This window comes from Pagrus pagrus (genome assembly GCF_965226575.1).
Source record: "Pagrus pagrus genome assembly, chromosome: 12".
Classification (NCBI taxonomy): Eukaryota; Metazoa; Chordata; class Actinopteri; order Spariformes; family Sparidae; genus Pagrus; species Pagrus pagrus.
The window spans coordinates 24,493,983-24,516,326 of record NC_140196.1 but is presented as its reverse complement, the minus strand read 5'-3'; the positions used below and the strand labels follow the sequence as shown (position 1 = coordinate 24,516,326).

Genomic DNA, 22,344 nt, shown 5'->3' with positions numbered 1-22,344 from the left:
CAGCAAGAAAACAGTATCATCTGCAAAATAGTTGATGCAGACTCTAGTCTGCCGTATGACATTGCAACTTCTAAGGCAATGCACTATGTTGCAATTAAATACATTACAATGTATCCCAAGTAGAATACCTAGAAGCATGGGGCTTGTAGCATAATGCTAACTGTACAACTACAGCTGCCATGATTTCTACCGACAACATTTCAAACGGCTGAGTTGTTTCTTTGTGTGTGATAAATGTTCAAACTAGTATTCTTGGTGCATATTTAATTTTCTCACTAGCACTTTGGACGAACACACAACGATGCTGTGAGCCTTTTGTCGGCACCTCAAGGTTTGTATTTGAGTGCTTTGTCCCTTTTACATACAATCACCAATATTCATGGACAGGCTGGCTAAGATAAATTGACACTTAAAACCAACTTAAGTGGATACAAAAGTACACACAGTTCTTCACACAGAGATAGATTAAGAGACATGTACAAGGCAAAGTATTCTGGTGATGAACCACTGGAGCAAACACCCTCAGAAGAGAGTAAAAATGAAAATGAAGGCAGTAGGGGGTAAGCCTTTGACTGGGACGGTAGATATAAAAAAAGATGATCAGGTGAAGGTTTCCTTTCTTGTACAATCATTCACAGACAGTGACTTCAGTGTGTGTTCGTGCATAGCTGTTATTACAATGCCCCAAACCTGCCCCCAGTATGAATGAAAATACCTTTCCTTTGACGCAAAACAGGCCGGTCTCACTTTAAACCCACAGGGAACAAATGTCTGATCAGCTCTGTGAATACATACTCAGGATTGTTTGAGTGTATGTGTGCATGGGTGGAAACTTGGCCCTGTTGGCAGCTCAAATGTCTCTTGTTGTAAGTTTTTATAGAAAGAAGCCAATTGACTGTGTTTCTATAATAAGCTAGGAATGAAATACCTGAAATACAATGATGGACCAGCAAATGGACCACAAAGAGAGGCTCTAAGTTTTCAAGCTCGGGGGTGAGGCTGGTTCATGGAGTGTGTGAAAGAGTGACAGATTCAGACACTGAGATCTTATAGCTGCTTTCGAGTGTCATAAACACCCCCTCTCTCTGCTTTGAACTCAATAGAAATGTCACAGCAGCCTGTCCTTGCCTGTGTGTGTGTGTGTGTGTGTGTGTGTGTGTGTGTGTGTGTGTGTGTGTGTGTGTGTGTGCGCACACTCACAGTATTTATGACAAAAGAAGAGGTCCTTTCAGTGTGAGGACCTTAGGGAGAAGAGACAGACGAATGGGGGAACTCCCCCTTAAGTTCGCAGACAGCCATGACACAATACTGCAGGGAGCAGGGAGAGAGACTCGACTACAAAGACAGAAAGAGGCCAAGAGGAAGAAGGAAAATATTCATGTCTAATAAATGGGGTTTAGCGTTCCACGACTACAGCTACAACTACATTACTCTGCTGATAGTTCATAGTTTGATTTTTAGTTTTTTATATTCTTCACAGTTACCACATTTTTAGCTTAGTGACAGTGATCATAGTGAAAATCGTGTCATATTTCATAAAACAACATATTTTATAAGCCATTAGCTCAGGTTAGCATGTGCCTGCTTCCCACATTAGCTGCTATTTAACGGAAGCCAACAAGTTATCAAATACTGTATGTTGTTTAACATTGTACCCACCGTCTGTTAAAATGGTGATCAATCAGGAAGTGGTGGAATGATAACTATTTTTCAAATTAACAACATTTATAGGATATTCGTTTGATTAATATGTTTATTACTTTTTCAATTAATCAATAACTTGTTTAGTCTTGAAAATGTCCTACACAGTTTCGAAGAGCAGTTGACATCTTTAACTTGGTGATTTTGTCAGCCAGTGGCCAGGTAAGATTTAACTAACTGGAAAAAACGCATTTTGGGCAATTCTGCTTATTCAATAACCTACCAGTTCTATAAGATCAGCTCCTCGCACTAGATGATGTCAGCCTTTGGTCTTCATCCTGGATTGCCAGGAGGGCCGCACCTCCAGATTTCAAGAGATTTTACATCATTTACGGGATTCGTCTCTCTGTATCTTGTTGCCATGGGGAATGTAGCTTCACACAATGAAGTAACAGGTTTTCACTGAGTGCCAACAGCATTTAGAGCTGGTCCTGGCAAGCCCTGCGTGGCCTTTCTTGGCTTTTGGAAAAATGACTCTTTCTTGGCTTTGTGGTATTTGATATCAAAAGCATTCTTCAGCCTTCTACTCACTAGTCATCTACAGTTGCGCTGCTGTCTATTGAGCCCGCTGAATCAGTCACCTGGCAACACACTAAAACTAGTGCCCGGTTTCACCTCGGAGATTCAATACACCGAGTCAAACTACCAAAGGTTCTCCTAACTGGCATGCATAGCAACCACATTTCAAAACACCAGTGGGCAGCTTTTATTTTTATTTGTTGATTCACACAATACTTCAGGCAACAGTAAAACCTCCGCTTTGAGGCAGACAAGCTGGACGGTGCAAGAGGCAAAGCTGCAGGGTGTTTTGACTGGAATTAGCTTAGCTTAGATTGCATAGAAAGGTGGGGAGAAGGAGGAGAAAAAGAAAATGAAAAGAGCAGGAACTGGACAATTGAGGAGGGTCTGATCATAGTCTTTTGGTTTTCCCACCATGAGACAGTGGCCCCAGGCCTCAGTAACCACTGGCTTCCAACTGAAATGCTCTTTGTAAGTTAAAAGGTGTGCCTGGCTCAGCTATAGACCCCTGCAACAAAAGCAGTGGTTAAATAGCATGGCAACCCCCCTGGGGATGTAGGACAGGGTCAGTCAGTGTATGCAGAATGTGTGTGTGGAGTTAAATACTGTTAGTTTAGTGTGTATGGGAACAGTATTGCGACTGCATTAAAGCCACAGAGTAGTGTGTGATTGTGAGTGCATGTTGTGTGCCGTGTGTATGAGCTGATATCTGGATTGTGTGGCAGCCACAGGGGAAGCAGCTAATAGTCATGAATGTGAACAGGCATCTGTTACTGTGGGGCCTCTGCTGCTGTCTGTCTCATGACCCTAAAACCAAGAGAACACTGCTCACTGCACCCAGCACAGCCACTGCACACGGTAACGATCCCGTTTAAGAATGATCGACCAAACTGTATACATCTATTCAAAATAACTGAAATGTCATATTATAGTTAGTTTTAGTTTTTATAGTTTGTTTTCAATCCCTACACAGCATTAAATCTGCGCTTAATAAAATATCTATTTTCACAATGGATCAAATGTCTCAGTGGTTGGTTTGGTTTTCTGGCTCACAATTTTTACTGTCTTGTTTCAGCCTCAGTGCTCTCATGAACCTCGACTCCAGCAGTAGTAGCGTTTTCTATATATACACAATGTTTAATGTTGTGATAAACCCAATGTAAAGTTAGCAACCAGCTAGTGAAAATAATGGAGCATTTAGCAGCTGGAGAGCTAGAAGGAGAAGGAATAGTTGACTTGCAACCTTTTACTAACCTTTAGATCATCCTTAGCATGGACTATCCTTTTATGGAAAGCAAACTGCATAGATTTACTTGCTATGTAAATCAAGGCCCCACTGGCAGCTGTTCTGTTTCATATTCAAAAAACAGATCATGATGACTACTAAATGTTGCTCAACAAAGGAGACAGGTGATGAATGAATCCATAATCACATTAAGGTTGCCACGTTTGTAAGTGAAAAACAGGAAACAGCTTCCCTTTTTTAAAGATTCAAAAAGTAATACAGCTGGACTCAAATTCGATTTAGTAACTTCTTTCACCAAAAGCCCATCAGCTGCAGAGCAGCCAGGTCAGGTCAGTGAAACACAATCTGCACGGCCCTAGGAGACGCTCCAACTGCAAAAAGGCTTGTGCTGAAAACAGACTGCAATCAGCTGCTGGATGCAGGCTGCTTCTGTACCTCGTGTTAGCTCAGACATCACATTCAGTTTGATGGAAAAGTCTCTCCAAAACAAACACCGACTAGAGATTGTTCACTACCATACGTGAACTTATTCCTAAATCTAATCTTAAACCCAAAACATTAGAAGAGCAAAGTGGCCAAAATAATAATAATTCATCACTGCCAACCTGAGAAAGCTACACCTCTGCTGGCTCTTTAATGACCGACTTGGGCCTTGATGGACGTTGCAGGAAAGGAGGAAAGGAGAGAGGGATAACTCAGAGGACAAAGAGGCCAAGTCAAGGTTAAGTAGCAGCTCTGACACTCGCCACAACAGAAAGGAGACAGAGACTCCAATCAGACAGAATTATCCTGACAAACCCTCTTCAATCACACAGCCAACCAGACGCTACATCTCTTAGCTTCTCTCTCGTCTGCTCTCTTCTCCACCCGTCCACTCTGAATGAAGAGATGAAAGATGATTAAAGGTAATAGCTATGAATATGCCTCTTCATTGCAAAAGTGGAAAAGACTGAGGGGGGAGAGGTAAGAGCGAACTTGGTGAAGAGTATTGTCTGTTTATTGTTGCGTAATGCTGCTTTAAAAGCCCTGAAATCAGCTCATTTGTTACCTCACCATCGGAACATGTCCTGTAATGAATATAAATACTGTAACACCAGCAGGTGCAACAAACAGCTGAGCAAAACTATTTTTAAACCTCAAAAAACATGAAGACAAAAACAAGTTAGATAGTAATCAAGTTTATACTTTTGAGGTCTCTGTGTCACTTTTAAGACAGATTTCTGAAGTCTATTTATGACATACATGGCATTGGGTCTGTCTGTACATAAAGCTACAACTTGAAGGTTGTACAAAGTGGGATCTCCATGTCTTTCTTGATTATAAAGCAGGTCTACGTGCTATATAAATAGTGTGAATGTATGCTCAATGCCCAGTGAAATGCACAGAGCGCATGCAAAGAGAATGGAAGTGAACCTTAAAATAGGTATAATATAGGGCCTTTACATTCTTTGTTGTTCTGATTCAACAACCAATCAAACACCAGGAGCCAGTAAATTAGAGTAAATTCATTGTCATACAACAGCAAGCGCTGCAAAAATACAAATTTACTTATATGAAAAGGTCATGATTATATTCAGCAGCGGCAGAGAAAAAGGAATTAAATGAGTAAAAAAAAAAAAGTTGTGTAGCACATCCACGTTTGACATATTCAATTAACCAATCAGATGAAAGGACGGTTTGGCTGTCCACCAATCAGCAATGTCTGTTGGGAACCTGCAGATGCCTCCGGAGAAGAGGAGGAGGAAAAACTTGAGAATATGAAAGTGCTTTTTGGTGTTAGAAGCAGATGAGATAAGATACCATTTAATTGCTTCTTTCATAAGCGCAGCTTTAATCCCATTGTTACAGCAGTGGTGTTTCATCCCACTGATAACGCACAACACTTTGAACGCTGATTTACACACACACACACACACACACACACACACACACACACACACACACACACAGTATATATACACACACACACACAGTATATATACACACAAAGATTTCCTTTCTGCTGCCATGGCAGAAAAAGTGCTTAGCGTGCCACATGCTCCCTTTTTTGAGGCAAAATTTAACTAGGTGAAAATTAGACTTTAAAATCAAAAAAGAAGTGAACATACAGATCACGCTCTCTCTGTGCGTGTGTGTGTGTGTGTGTGTGTGTGTGTGTGTGTGTGTGTGTGTTAGAGAGAGGAACACAGAGTTAAAGAGTGGGAAGGCAAGGGGAGGAGAATTTCAGATAGGATGCTGGATCTTTTTCTGCATTCAACACTGACTCCGTCAAGGTCAGGGCTGAAAGTAAAACCAAAAATAAACAAATCTAAAAAGGAAGAGTAAAGAAAACACAAAACTTTAACTTAACACCAAAAAATGAGACATTCCTTTCCAGTGCAATCAAATTTGCATTTCAGAGGAGTTTTCAGGCTTTGTAAAACATTACACACACACACACACACACACACACACACACACACACACACACACACACGGCCCCCCTCAGTTTACAGGACAGAGCAGGACCCCCAGAGACAAAACTCCACCAATGGACCCCAGCACACACACACAGACACACACCCACACACTACAATGGTCCTGTGGTGTAAGGCACTAGAGAAGGCACCTAATCCTATTACAGCATGACAACTACTAGAAACCCTGTATTCACTGATATATGCCCACGCCTGGACACACACAGACATACACAGGCTGACACACACAGCAAAGGAACAGGAAATAATTCACAGCCTTAAAGTGGACATTTAGTAACCTATTATGTGCTTCCAGTGATGGACAGTTTACTGGCCTCATCTGAACTGACAGTTTAAGTGGTTTGGGTTCAAACGTCTTGAGGCCATCTTACAAAGGTAATGTTTCAAACAGCTGCATTAGCAAGAGGGTTTTTACCCAGGATCCATTTGTTCATTATGTATCAGTGGAAATTTATTTACAGCTGTACAGAGCCCTGACTTTGTCTCTCCATTTGTGTGTGTGCCGGTCTGCTCGGAGTAAAGCAGAGCCCAGGAACCGATGTTTGGCAAAGGGCTTGTTCAATTGTCGGAAGAGCTCTTGTCCCCTTAAAGGTGCACTGTATATTTCATTTCCAAAACTACATAGTGCACCTTTAACAATGATTCACTTGTAGGTCAGTCAGGCTTCTTTCTGCCAGTTTAAATATCCCAGTACTTTTTATTAAAAAAAACCAGTTTCATTAGTTATGGTTTAAATATTTGTGAGTGGCTCTGACCTGTGTTGGGATAACATGACTGTCAAGAAAGCTACATCTCTCTGCAGTTAATGCTATTCTCTACACTAATCCATGTAAAAATAGGTCAAACACCAGTGGATGTAGAACCAAAAACACTACTAGTACTAAGTACAAGTCATGTTCCCATTGCTCTTCTAAATGGCAAGTGCAACTTCATAAACTATTCAGGGCCAGGCTGATATTCCTGAGCTTTAGAAAAGAACTGTACTGGAGGAGGACAGAAAGAGGGCAGAAGCCAGTGAAGTCTTTATTTAAAGCAGTTTACCAGCAGGTCAAAGAACATGCTGCAATATTTCCACCGCTCTGGAAACTGATGTAATCACATGATATTTTTGCCAATAAGTAATTAACATTTCCCTCATTGTCACAGGTACTACTCACAACTGGCTAAATTGATTATCAATGGACATTGTCACAGTTATATACCTATGTCAAGTGACAAAGTACATAAATTCTCAAAAATGTAAAAGATTCTCCTTTATTTTCTCAAACAATTCAAATCTAGCTGCGTTCCCATTGGCTGATTTGAAGCTGAATGTGGCTAAAATATGATTAGTTGCATTCATGCTGGTAGGGGTCATCACAACGTTGTTTTTATACATATATAAAGTTGGGCGTTCAGCACCTGCCATGCCCACTTAATTTTATACATAATAGGCCGTTAGAATTGAATGGAAATGATGCCAGACTCATACCAGTCTAAGGGAACGTTGGACAAAAAAGAAACATCCACTCTGTCTGGTTTCTCCATCTTTGTTTGGGTGCGCGATGGAAGAGGGGTGAGGAGGGTGTGTGAATAGACGGGCAAGAAAAGGGCACGGAGACACTTAAAGAGGAGGAGGGCAACATCGTGCTCGTGTGAGTGTGTGTGTGTGTGTGTGTGTGTGTGTGTGTGTGTGTGTGTGTGTGCGCATGCATGTGTGTAAAAAGGTTGAGAGGTCTCGACCAGACTGATCCTCACGGCTGTTGACCACATTAATCATGTTGCATAGAGGGGACCTGTGTGTGTGTGTGTGTGTGTGTGTGTGTGCGTGTGTGTGTGTGTGTGTGCGGGTGGGTGTCGGTACGTGGGGTGGGAGCTTGTCCTCTTCTGTCCCCTGTGTGTGTGTGTGTGTGTGTGTGTGTGTGTTGCTGCACTTGACTGCTCCTATCAATTCAATTTCATCCCTCCCTCTGCTCCCTTCTTTTCTGAGGGCATCCCCCTCCCCCACCATAGATCTCAGTAGTCTCTCTCCCTCTCTCTCTCTCCCCCTGTGTGTGATGGACTGCTGAGAGCCTAATGAGGTCCCTCCCTCCCCTTTGGCTTTTTTGTGACTGCGGAGAGTGTGTGTGTGTGTGTGTGTGTGTGTGTGTGTGTGTGTGTGCGTGAGTGTGTGAAGGGGGAAGGGAGAGCCAGAGGTGACAGGTTGGTTATGTACTTGTACATTTGCCTTTCAGCTCTCATCTTCCTCCTTCCTCTCCCTCCTTCCTTCCTTCACACCCTCTTCTCCCTCTCTTCTGTCTCGTTCCCTCTCCCCCCGCCTTCTTGTCTTTTCCCACCCATCCCATAGCTGCCCCGGCCCTTTTTCATCCTCGCCTCCTGTCCTCCTCCTCCTCTCTCTGCAGTCAGTCTTACCATTCATTTGTCGGTGAGGCTGCAGCCTAATGGGCCATAGCAGGCCTTCCACTAAAGAAACCCACACAGAGTGCTGTTATTAGCAGGCAGGGAGATAAAGTGGAGAGGGCGGCAGGCGGACAGACGGAGGAAGGAGGACAGAAATTGTGAAAAATACAGCAGAATGATGTAGAGAGAAAAAGGTAAACTGGGGTGATTCACATTAATGCAGCGTTCAATTAACAAGTGCTGAGGAGGCAACTTCAACACACCAGCCAACGGTTCTGTCCTCTGCTGCCTGGCTCTTTCATGGAGGAAGAGGCCATCAACAGAGCAACATGACCTCTTACAAATTAGCTAGGTGAGTCAGAGTGAGGGAAAGGCTGATGGGATACATACATCCTCTCAGTACTGAAATAAAAGGGTTGATGCTTGTTGAAGTTTGAAAAAATCTACTGTAAGGTTTTCGTTGAAGCCCCAGTCTAATTTTTTTTACCACAAAATGTTAAGTGTATTCCCATGTATAAGAATAAGTTTTATTTACATAGTATGAGAAAAGGTCAACAATTGTCAGGCTTGTTTACAGGCTTGTTTACAGGCTGTAAACAAGCTAACAATTTAGCTAGATAATCTTAATCAATTTATTTGGAGGAAATCTAATCATTAGCATTCCCAAATTGTCATTAATAGACCTTGATTTTACACAAGAACTGAAAAGAAAATCAACTTTGCTTACTCTTCCAAGTTAGTTAAGCTAACCTGGGTTTGTGTTTGAAACCTCTCACTCAGTCCGACTTCCCTTTAGCAAGTAGGTAACTAGCTAGTACGTCTGGCAGCTAACTAGCAAATTTAGCAGCTAGCTAGTGCATATATCGGCTAAATGAATGTACCCGAGTCAAAAAAGCATAATTACGACGAAAAAGCCACTTTTAAGATGCGTCGATCCCTAAGTGCGACGTAACATGGAGGAGAAAGCTCCATGTTACGCCGCACTTAGGGATCGACTCCGCTTGACTGGCAGGACGGCTACTGCTACTGCTAACGTGAGTTGTTCAAAAACCTTCTTTTTAGTAAACTCTGCCACTGATCCAATGTACAAATCTTCATTATGGTAAGTTGTGATCAGGATTAGCTGAATGCAGTACTAATCAATTCATTGAGGTGGTTTGACTTTAGTGTTTGCAGCTGTATGTAAACGTAACTACAGAGACAGACTGATAAAGTGGGACTGACTACTGGCACACAAGAAAATGGGAGTGGTCAAGACTATTTAGGACCTTTAGGGGGTTAAAGAGTGAAATGCTGGTCACATTTCAGATTCACACAGCGAACAACTCAGAATAATTCTGCCACACAGGAGGCCCTGGCCCATTTGCTAATGCACACTGACAGTCTGAATCACCATAATAGGGGACTTGGTCTCTAAGTGATATAATTATTCGTAGTTTTAGCACTAAGTGCTTCCTTTAAAACCTTATCCACACGTTTGGGGAGAGAAAGAGAGCAATGAAAAGCGAAAGATGACCAGGGGGAGAGAAACCTTAGCAGTCAGAAAAGATCAAATCACTTGAAGTGGTCACCGCTGACGAAACACATATTAAATACAGCAGACAGAAAATGTTTTCATCCGCAAGGAACATGACACAGCTATGAAGCGAACGAGCACATCTGTGAGCCATGACAATAATAAGCTGCACACATGCAGAAAGAATTTAAAAAGATATGCAGCATGGTTGTTGACTCTCATTTCCTCAGATCAAAGTCAACCAAATGTATGGAAATAGTTTCTAATCCAACTATAATGGATGTCTCACGCACAATAGACTCCTATGGGCCCTCGTCTGTCTTGTTGGCAGTAATTGCACTGTTGTTGAGAGGGGCTTTGAGTGCTGCTGAGATTGGAAAAGCACATAGGATACAGGCACTCGCTGCAATACACAACTGTGTGTGTATTCAAAAGAGGAGTGATGACTATCAGAGCCTGATATCTATGATCTACGACTGCCCATTTCAAGTGGAGATGGGCAACACAATAAAGCTCCCAATTCACTGCATTCAAAAGAAAGATGGAAGGCATCAGCCTTGAGATCAAGAAACAATCAGGACTGCGTAGCACAAAGCAAAGCATTATGGGGAAATGGTTAGAGTGCTGTATTCAAAATGCTACAGATGTGGAACTAAAAAATATAACCACATTACTTTTAAGATTCTTTAAAGCAGTTCTTTTCCATTCGTTGCCATATATAATTTGTATTCATGCTGTGAAGGTCTGTAATGAGAACAAGGCCACATTATTCACAGTGCAGTATCCCCAAAACTGGTTCCACTCTGCCAGACAGATCTTACCCAGGAAGCCATAGCAGATGATCATGTACAGTGCAAAAGGTCAAATCTAATATAATTTGTTCTGAAAATCCCTGATCCTTTCAATGTTATGGTTTAATCTTTGTATCTGCTCTATGACTGCACTTTTAGCATACAGAGAACAAAAAGAAAAGAAAAAATTCCCTACCAGCCCTTGCGAAATTAGTTTATTAACATGTTGTTGAGCACAAAGTAATGTTTAAAAAAGAGATTCTTTTGGATTTAGGGGATTAGCATATATACTGATATATATCACTGATTTGGCTTGTGATTTGACATGTTGTTTGCGAGCTGGCCCTATGTGCTGCTGTTCATTTCTGTTAAAAAAGCTGCAAAGTTGCTCCATGGCTCATACCCATCTTATGTCAAAAAAACTTGAACAATCCCTTTAAGCTTTGGCTTCTCCAAAATTGCTTGCAGCTAATAAAAAAGATGATATAAGACACACACACATCTCGACACCGACCTTGAGTAAGGGTTCTGCTTGAATGACTTCTATCCAACCATCAAGTAATCAATAGCAGCACAGATATAAGCAGGGAAATACATTTGGGCTCAATCAAATGAAGACAGGCTCTAAGTTTTAATCAGGGGTAAAAGTATTGAATTACTCCAGACTGTTGAAGCCTAAACTTCTTCAAGTTCCAGACAACAACTTTGTCTTTCATGTGACTAGTGAAGGGTCCAACTAAAAACAACTCTACAAATAGGTCTACCCCCAAGAGATTTACCTTTTTGTTTTCTTTTAAACAATGCTACCTGTCACTGCTTTCCTCCCCCACTTGAATCATCCTGGATTTCCCCTCCTGTCGTGTTCCCAGCCACAGGCATCGCTTTTATTTTTATGGAAATGCCTCACTTAATCTCATGTGGGATGACTTATGAGATGATATTACATGAAAAAGTAGTATAGAACCGTTGTGTATATGTGGCCAACAACCTGATCATAGGACGGGGTTTGATTTGGGTCTATTTTGCATTTCAAATACCCCCTTCTCCTCCATGTCTGTCCATTTCTCTCCTTTCTCCCCAACATTTGTTAGGCAATTACAACCAAACGAGGACATAATGGTCCAGTCTGCAAGCCTCGGCCTTCTCTTTCAAGTCCAGCCTTTCTCTGAGACATGGACAGGGGCCAAATGTGTACAACAACCATGGTAAACACACACTTGGACACACACACAGAAAGCCAATAAAAGACAGGTGTGGAACAGTGCAATAACGGAATACAGCAGACTGCCGGCTTCAAAAGCTAAAAGGACAAGGCCACCATTGATCTTGGCTGATAATTGCACACCCACTACACAAGGTAAAAGCACTAAAGGTGGAGGAAAACATACAAAGCAATACACAGGATGGGGAGGTATGAAAACAGGACAGGGGTAGTAAAAATGTGTTTGCTGTGTGTTTTTATCTCCTCACATGTGGAGATACAACACAACCTCCGTACACACATGTTGTACAGTTATACAACTGGAAGAAGGGGGCTGTTGTTGAGGGACGGAGCTGAACAAACAGTACCAACGGCAAAGAATGCCATTTTTGCCTGCTACTGCAAACAAGTCCTGAGTGGAAATGGCATTGCTGGAAAATCGCAGCAAAAATGTGGCTGGAACACCTGAGGCCAGGTTTAAACAGAAAGCACACGAAGGAAATGCACACAGGGAAAAAATTAGAACAATGCTGAAACAAACTGAAGGATACAGCAAGAATGGAGGTATGATACATTTTAAAGTAGTGGGTGTTGTGAAAGTAATACATCCATTTTAGAGGATTTTGGTTTAAAAACTATAATAGGCATTTTTCATTAATTCAATGTCGATTTAGGCACTTTGTATTGATTTCAATCACACACTACACTGTTAAGCTCTCAGAAGCAAATTGTGTTTTGTGATAATGGGCTATATAAATAAAATTGACTTGATTTGACAGGGCTGATCATATCTATACCCAGTTAATAAAAGCTTTTCCACTTGCTCCTGGTTGAAATTTCGATTTTCCCAGTGGACTTTTTCTTTTGCAATGAAGTGATGCTCTTTAACTCAAAGGTTGAGATAGAGGAACAGCAGGAGCTTGCAAAAACTTTGATGAAGAAAGACTTAGAGCTCAAGTACCCTTGAAACAAACAAGCTGTTCCAAGTGGCCACACTCAACTGTGGGGGTAGAAGCTACATGAAGCAGTGCAAGTCAGATTTTAGGTTTTGGAAAAATTGTCAACACTCAACCATCTGATTCCAATATCAAACGATGTGGATTCAGACCCTGATGGACGATCAACATGCTCCTTGTTTGAAGCTAAGTGAGGCTATTAGGCTTGCCGCATGTCTTCACATTGTTGCAAACATACCCACAAACCTCTGTATTTACGTGATTGCAGCTGGCTCGAGCTTTTCGAAATTTGAAACATAGCGGCCTGTGGCTGCACCGACTGCATGCCGCTCTTTGTTGACGACTGGTTCGGTGGTCTGTGGAACCCCCAAACCAATCACTTCCTCTTCCCCTTCCTTCAAAAACACACAGGCAAAGATGAAGCCACCGTATTGTTCAAGGTCCAATTTGTAAGATAGTTGACTGCGAGTCTCATTCCCAACTACTCCCAAATACTGACCTGGGTTTCCCAGGTCGTCAAGTACTGACGCTTTGGGTCGGCAGGTCGAGCCAACCACCAACCCAAGCATCAGCATTTGACAAGTTGGGAATGAAACTCATCAATCAACTTTCTTACAAACTAAACCGTGGCCAGATGGACCAGGCAGAACTTGATGTTAATCACTAAGAAATGTGAACAAGATAACAGCACTGGACCCACTGTTCATATGACAAGTCTCGAGCACTTAGCAACAAGACTGAGACAAAAGATGAATCTGTGGATTAGCACTTTCCTATTCCTCTTCCATCATGCTTTTTGTGTCTCAAATGTAACATACAGATGGTCGCCTTGCTGTCTGGTGGAGGAAGCCCTCAAACAACAACCTCTGATTAATGATTTTATATAATCAGCCCTTATGCGCTCTCACACATGCGTGTGTACAGGTGCCTCTCCCCTTTGACGAATACAACAACTGAGCATCTTCCTAATGGCCTCATCTTTCACAAGCCTCTCTGAGAGCTAATAAGAGTGCGGGGACGATTTGTTTTACCGATTTTCTCTTTTCGAGTGTGGCGGGCATGGAATTAATTACGCTGATTAAATATTGTCTGTCTGTGTTGTGCGCTGGGGAAGTGTTGAAGACAGACCATGTGAGTGTGTGTATGTGTGTGTCTACGCTTATGTGTGTGCTAAGTGGCTAAAGTTGCGGCTCAGAATGGATTCTACTGTGCATATACATGGATAAATAGATAAAAACAAATGCACTTAAGGTGGAAAAAAAGATGTGCTTTTGCAATTTAATGTTCTAGCATCCAGCTACAATATTGCAGTGAAGGTTAAAGTACTTACAAGTAAAACATTTACCATTTCTTTATTTAAATGTGATGATGAGCATTTAAATAATAAAAGCGTTTTATAAAGCACTATTCTACCTCAACTTACAAAGGGCTTTCCAGCAAAAACAAGAAAGACTCGAAAATTAGATTACACTTATGCAGTAAAACATGATAATAGATGAAGGAAAACACTTAAAACATACAAAAGCACAATTAGGAAATTCATGTAAATAAGATGTGACTTGAAGTGAGATGCGAGCAGAAAAACTGAAATCTAAAGCTGCATTATTTAAATATTTCTACCAGTTGCAGCAGTGTGACAAGTGGACTGAAAATACACATCGACTTAAATCAATTATTCAATCAATCATTTATCTGTTAATATTAGTAGTATTTTTCATGCTCATTTTTTGCTTTCCACCACCCCCTGAGGGAAATACCTGTCTTTTAGCCGGCTAAATGCTATAATATGAGTATGTGCAGCTTTAAATTGTCAACAGTATATATGTCAGACAATATGTAGCCAATAACGTTAGCGCTGCTACTTTCAGTGATATTCTTTATGACCAATACATCAATTTACCAATTAAATGATAAGTCTAGAAAATAAAATGGCCATCACAATTTCCAAGGGCCCCTGTTGATGTCTTTAAATTGGTGCTTTTGTCCAACTGTTTCTGGCTATTTAGCTTATGACTCAAATTTTTCAACCAATTATTAAAGCTGTTGCTTTGAATGATCCTCTATTGTTAATACAAAACTATTGGTAAAAATAGCTTTAAAATTAAATCTTGATGAGAGCATATCCAATATGAATAACAATGCCTGATACATTACTTGTACAAAAATGTGTGAACAGTTAGGGAAAGTATACAAAAAGTAGATAATATTACAGTATTAGGAGTGTAAATGCATATAAAATTAAGTTTCTAGACCAAAGAACAAATACTGTACAGGACCAGTGAAACCCTCAAGCACATATACATGTCTTCTCTCCTACTGTATATAAATACCATCTGCTCAGTCATGCAGGGGTCTGTCTGACCTCCGTGAAGTTACTCACGGTTACCTAGAAGAACATGAGCCAGCAGTGAGTAAACGCTGTAGGTGCACGCCCAGAGTCTAGTTGTCAACTCAACAGAATCATGACCGACTCTTTCCAGCTTCCCCCAGTCCCCCTGCCAAAACCACTAACACTTCCTCAACCAGCAGCAGCCCCACGCATGACCAGTGGAGGAGACGCAGGGAGAAAGGAAAGACTTCGAGATTACAACTTGGCCGACTAACAGCCCTTTACTAAGCTGGGGCCTACAGAGAGAATATGATTAAAGTGCGAGTCATCTCTCACTGATGTAAGTTACAGTAACAGAGAAGGAGAATATGTGGAGAACATAAAAGAGCATGAGAGACAGAAAGCAGATGTGGAGTCAAGCATACTGAAAAGCAGATAAAGATATTAGAAATGAAAAAACAGAAACAGAATGACAGGAAAGAGATAGAGATAGAGGTGAGGATAGAAAGATAAAAAGTGATCTGTGTCACTAGACTCTGTCCTGAGAATTGAGTCAAGAACAACCATGGGAGATGAGGCAAGCGCGGATGAACTCACCGCCTCCTTCTGTCTTTTATCGCAATGCTCTTGAGCAACCGAAGAGCCGATTTACACCAGAGGCTCGCAAGTTTTTCCACAACAAGGAACCCCGCAGCCATTCTGCCAGGAAATTCCATCTGAGGAAATACTGGCAAGACCAACCACCCACACCTCCCGCTACACTCACACTCACATTCAGTAAACTGAGAACTGAAAATCATAGAGAACTAACACTGAGTTTATACAGTGATAGCAAGTAGGGACTCCATAAATACTGAAAACCTTTAGTGATGGGAAATAAAGACATCAATCTGATCAAGTAGCTGTTCTTTTACATACTTTAATGTAGAGTTTATCAGAATTTTTTTTAATCGGTAAGCTCAGTTGTCTATGTTAAAAATCACGAATACAATCTTCAAAATGTGCAAAATGTGGCAGGAAATACAGAGTACATGTAGCTAATACAATTTATCACAAAGAGTATCAAGTTTGCCAACATTTTTGATTCTTAATTAACCGTTTAATCTGAATATCAAGCTCCACATTCACTGTTTTAAACTTCTTAAATTTGTCGATTAGCTGCTTTTCTCTCTCTTTCATCACTGCAAACTGAATTCTGGGTTTTTTTGACTGCTGGTACAAACCAAGCAATGTTAAGGTGCCATTTGTGCTCAGGGTACCTCAAGTTGTTATTTTTACATTATTTCCCCCCACATTTCATAGACCAAACGATAAATCAAAACATAATTGACAGAAATCATCATTAGCTGCAGCCCTAGTAGACATTAAATCAAATTATTTGGTTGGCCTCTTCCTATTGCCTTCTTGTTTCCAAGTTATTCACAAGGGAAATATTTGACATCATCTATATACGACATTATATTAATCCACTTTGGAATTACATCGTGAACACTAACAGCCACCTCATGCTACTTAAAGGCAGTGCTGTGTTTCTCTCTAAATTCTGGATACTTGTGCAAAAGTGACACTTTTTTGATACCTAAAAAATATAGATGGCAAAACCTCCCTTAAAATTTAAAGAAGAAGCACTAAACACAAACAGATGTACAAGAACTTAGCCTAAATAAAGTCATCTAACTATCCAAAACTATCTGATCACAGAACAAGTTATGAAAAAGTGCAAAAGTGACCAGACATCTCATACGACAACTTTTGGATCTTGACAGCACTGATATTTGATACCTAATTAAAGGACCACTTTTAGGAGCTTTAAGACATTTCGGGAGCTGAAGTGTTTGGAGTTAAGAAGCCTCACAGTGTTTTCAGCCCACTGACTGACTGTCCCATACAGTTTAATCCTGTTCAACTTCGCTGCCTCGCTTTGTCAGAGTCACCGGTGCTTCAAAAGGCGTCAGGGACCCATTACAGCTTTATGTAACGTTGCGGAGACGGGGACGTGCACACACATATACACACGGATCCCTCCCACCACCCCCCCACACCCCCTTTCTGTGAACAAGGGGTTTTTCTACAGCTGGGTAACAAAGCATGACCCAATAATCCCAAAGCTTGACTCAAAGCTTAAGAAACCCCCCTTCCCTCCCTCCTCTAATATCCCTTCCTCCCGCTCTCTGAGGACTTTATAAGGCTCTGGCAAGGGGGCTTCTGGGTGCACATGTGTGTGTGTGTGTGAGGGGGGGTTACAAATACAAGCACGCTTAGCTTTGATTATTCTAATTATGACTTGGAGCGAGGAGTAGATTATTATGAACACATGGGCCGATGAGTTGTTGATGAGCTCACGTCCCTTCAATCCATCAGTATTACCGTTAAAAGAGGCTGACAGACAAAGGCCTTTACTCGTAATGTACGGGGGTGGAGGGCATCTAAGGGACACACCAGTCAACTCATTTTATAATTGATGATGCATACACAGATGTCTTTAATGGTAAACATTATCAGTTTGTACTTTCCAAAACCACTTCATCAGCACTCAGCTTGCTGAAGGTGCTGTTACACAGGCCAACTTTTATGGCCTTAAAGAACAGCAGCCGGAAGCAAACATAAGTGAGGCACCACGTCCAGTGTATATTCTATATCTTCCTTTAAATAAGGTGTATATATTTTTGACAAATGAGATTCTGTGTTGCTTAAACTTTTGTCTCTCATTGTGGAAACAGCAGGCAACAGTTGTCCTCCTCTCCTCACACACACTCAATCTGCTCATAAACTTTCCATGACCCAGACGCTGAATTAGTCAAGTCCTGCACAGTAGAGAAGCACATCGCGGATCCACCCCCGCCTCCCTCTAGCACCAGATCCCATTAGTAATTACCTGAAAAAACACAAGCAATTCAAGAACTGGCTCTAGGCACACCAATTCTCAGAAACCGTGGCGAAAAAACAAGTCTAAAGACAAGCATGAGTTTATAGGAACAGGAGCCCCTGTTGAGCTTGTGATAGCTTTAAGGAATAAAAAATGCATTTGATATCTCATGATAGCCTAGCTTGTGAGCTCTTTGCTTTAGTGTTTCTGGTTGTTTGAGGCATCATGGTTGTGTCATTCTGATTTGTCACTGAATCAGATGTGAAAGGCATTACTATACGAGTGCCAGAATTGCCCAATGGATTGGCACTCTTTAAACCTTTAGGACACTATGGGAAAGGAGCGGTTTCGTTTCCCCTAAAGCAAGATCGACACTGACGCAGAGAGGCGATGACTCTATTCAGGACTACAAGCACACTGAACCAAAACAAGTGTTTGGCTTTTATCTCGCAATGTAGCTTAGAACTCTATCTAAACAATTAATATGCATTTTATGCGGTTCAAAAGTTTAACACCAGTCCTCCACACTGTAATCACTTGAGAGACCACATTTGACACCATGCACCATCAACATGCATGTGTCAGCATGCAGCCATGTCTCATTCTTAACAGCTCGCCAGCAAGTTCCTATCAGAGTCCATCTCACCTCTTCTTAAGAACAACTTGTGTCACTATTTTAAGAGGCTATTATATTATTCCATTTCAGGCGAAAGCAATGTTAAGACTGTCATTTACAGGTGTGTAACACGATCCTTAATGAGTGCATTGTGTACGAACATGGACAGTCGCCCAACCTACCTAAATCGAGTAGTGAAAATAAAAAAAACTAAACAATTGTACTCCTGTTTAACCAGTCAGTAAATGGTTCCCATGGTGTGCACAGCCTAATCTTATCTTGATGTCACACAGCTATTTAGCCCGTCTTGTTGACAGAAAGACAAAACCATGTGCCTGCCTGCTTTGACTGACCTTGGGGGGAATTGGAAACGATTCGCCGGCGAGGCAGGTAAGACTGGAAGTGTTTGCTTACGGGTGTATGCTTTGTTCCGAGCATTCAAATTTCAACTGAAGTTCGAACCCAATGGGATACAGCCCCTTTTATCTCACAATATATATTTGGCATTATGTGATCCAAACTTTGGAGATGTTCGTACCAGCAGATGAGTCCCCGTGTTCTGCTGAGACACATGGCTTCAGCTGCTGAGGTGTTTGTATTGACAGGAAGTGTTCAAAGCAGGTCGTCAATTCTGACTTACTCAATCATCTTTCACTCAAATCGTGGCTTACAAACAGTCCTTGCGGTTCTTAGTATAAATGTCAAGCCATGAGGCAATCAGTCAGAACAAAAATGTCGTCACTGATTGTATGAAACTGTTCCAACACGTCAACTCTCTCAGACAGACTCAAACTTGCGAAACTTATCGGGCCAGACGGCAACACATCTCCCTGAGAGCAAATATCGCTTTCATATTCATAAGACTCAAATTTCATTTAGTTATGGGGTGGAAATCGATGAGCATTTAAAAGATGCAATTAGATACAGCAGAGCCACGGAGAAACGCAGCAGCCACAGTTTGCAGCTCCCCCCCCCCCCCTCCACCTCCAGATACCTTGGAGCAACATGAAACCCCAGACAAGCTCCAGTGGCTCTCACACCATATGGCCTAAGAAAAATCCTCCCGGAAACCATAAAAGGCTGCTTTTTTTCCTCCTTTTTTTTTTTTTGACTACCCATCGGTTTCATCTCATCAATTTCCCTGATGTCTGAGCTCATTCTGTGGCTGTGTAGAGCCGGGGGTATGCAGCTAATGAGAATGTGAGTGGAGATGGAGCTTTGCGGAATGGCCCTTTGTTTGGAAACAGCCTCTCTGCAGCGCTGGAAATGCGAGACGCTTATCGATCATTTCAACTGGAAGCCTTTTGTGCTGCGAGCCACAGAGAGGCTTGCGGGCTAAACGCACGGGATAAAATCCAGTTTCGACGTTACGAACAGCCACTTATGGGTTAACTTTAAATAATAAAAAAAACAAAACACAACACAAACACTCGCAGCATGCATTTTCCACGTTGGTGGCGACTGCGCTCTTTGTCCGGTCCGACCAGCAGCGGCAGCAGCAGCAAATAAACAGAAAACTGTGGGGGGATTTTTTTCGGATTAACGTTGGATTAATCATAATAAGAGACCCAATAACCGCCTTTGTTCCTTGCCTAAGCCACCCTCAACCGATGGCGAGTTGAGGAAAAAACGACTTTTGCAACGGGGGAATTTGCACAAACAAAAATAAAGCCCCGACGCTATAACGCTGGCTCCTTTTGTATCCGCGTCTGTCAGCCCTCCTCCTCCGCGCCTCCCCCTGCCTCTCTGCCGGGGTTACGGCTCCAGCCAGCTACGGCCGTCGACGGAGAGACCCGGAGAGGAAGAAAAGTGCTGATAGAAAGTGCTAAAACACGGCTCGTCTTGCTAAAGAAACAAACCCGAACACGGAGCAAAGACAGGCTTCAACGGGAAGGCAAGAACGGGGCAAAGACGCAGTCGCGAGCGCTCCAGCTCGAGAGTAATGAAAAGCCACAATAGGAAGCCCTTTAATTTTTTAACAGCTGCTGGTCGGCTAGCGTTTAGCTAGCAGGCGACCTTATCTCCGCTTCCCGTTTCAGAGAGGCCGATAAAAAAGGGTCGAAATTTGACAGGAAATGTTTTTCTAAAGTGAGAACACACACTGACCCGGTGTGTGGTTACATACTCGGGGTAAAGAGACGCTTTGCATACTTTCCACGATAGCAGGAAAACTTCCATCAATCATCCCCAGTGAGGCTCCGGCAGCAGCGCACACACTTGGAGACGGTCCGCAGTGTTTGAGCCCAAAGCTGAGATATTCCACTTACCGACTTGTAAAACGTTTTCCACACAGCCGGTCTCTAGCAGCCTGATACCCCGGCGGAAAGGCAGTCCGTCCCCCGTTCCCACTGCTCCGGCTGCCCCCACGGTAGCCGTCGTACCGGCGGTAGAACCTCCGCCACCGCCGGCTGTTGTAGCTCCGGACCCAGCAGCCCCAGCCCCGCCGGTAGCCGCCGACGAACCCTCCTCGCCGGCGACTCGGCACTGAAACGAAGAGTACATGCATATCTCCTTTTCGTTGCGGGGAAAAGACCAGTAGACGATGCGGCGCTGGACGGGCTCCGGGATCCGCTCGAAGCGCTCCTCTACTCTCTCGAAGGCCCACTTTTCCGCTACTGCCTTCGCGGCGCAGTCCAGAAGGGACTCCGGGGAACGATACCGGGAGCTGGGCAACCCGCTGCCGTGGCCGGGCCCCGGGCCGGGACCTCGGGGAGCAGGGCGCAGGCAGGGTCGCTTGCTGGCCGGTGGTAAGGAGAGGAGAGGATGGGGATGTTCTCTGCGTCCTTCCGCCATGGCGAGCCGATCAACACTGTCGAGACGGACGGTGTGCGGACACCGAGCAGCAGCAGGAAGCCGAGCGCACACACGCTCACACACATACACACAAACACACACACAAGCCACTCAGCAGCCAGTGTCAAACCACACAGGATCTCAGACAGGACTTCCGATCCCAACTTTCAAAATAAAACTCGCTGTATTCTAATGGGCTTGACAGTTGAACAACATATCACGACCAAGATGACCCTTTTCCATCTAAAACAATCTGAAGCAGCTCTTCTGGGAGACGATGTTGTTTTGTGTGAAAATATAGACTACTGTTGTGAATTAAACATTTTCACCACCTTTACACAATGTAAATATAACAATAAAACATACCTACGACTGCAATACAAAATTTGGTTATGTTATTTTAATATAGACTTTAATACACTTTCAGGTTTATATCTTATTTCAATTTCACTCTGACCAATCAATGAGACACATCACTTTTATGCATTTCAAGATAAATTATTTGTGGGGTTTATTGAACCCATTCACCCAATCAAACTGTTTGTGTATATATATATATATATATATATATATTTTTTTTTTTCAAACATGCATGCTAAAATCTTCTACCTGGGGTCAGGTTAATCTCATGTAAAGATACAAGGTTGGATCGCTCCAGTAAATTAGCATTTTTTCAAAACTATATCTGTATGTGATGATGCTGGAGATTTGTCCACAAATGCTTCAACAAAAAGCACAGAAATGCCAACAAGTCGGCAATACTGGTATAAATAATAATTTAGTTACTGTCCCGTCCTAGAACTTACAACCTACATGGAAGACTTCCCCTATTCTTTAAAGAAATTGTCTCCTATGAGGATGAGAGCTAAAGAAATGTGACCCAATATTTGACCCAATATCTACATTTTTAATTGTTACAGTTGTTTTAAATTGTTGTCTGATCCTGTTTTCTAT

General features: G+C 42.3%; 1 protein-coding gene across 1 annotated transcript in view; it reads right to left on the bottom strand.

Annotated features, from left to right (window-relative positions):
- zswim5 (zinc finger, SWIM-type containing 5) overlaps nucleotides 1-21,752 on the bottom strand; it is a 67,237-nt gene extending 45,485 nt beyond the window's left edge. The window contains exon 1 of the mRNA XM_084369520.1: nucleotides 20,865-21,752. Coding sequence (XP_084225646.1) covers nucleotides 20,865-21,390 — 526 coding nt within the window. The 5' untranslated portion in view covers nucleotides 21,391-21,752. The remainder of the gene's footprint in view (nucleotides 1-20,864) is intronic.
- Between the last annotated feature and the right edge of the window lie 592 nt (nucleotides 21,753-22,344).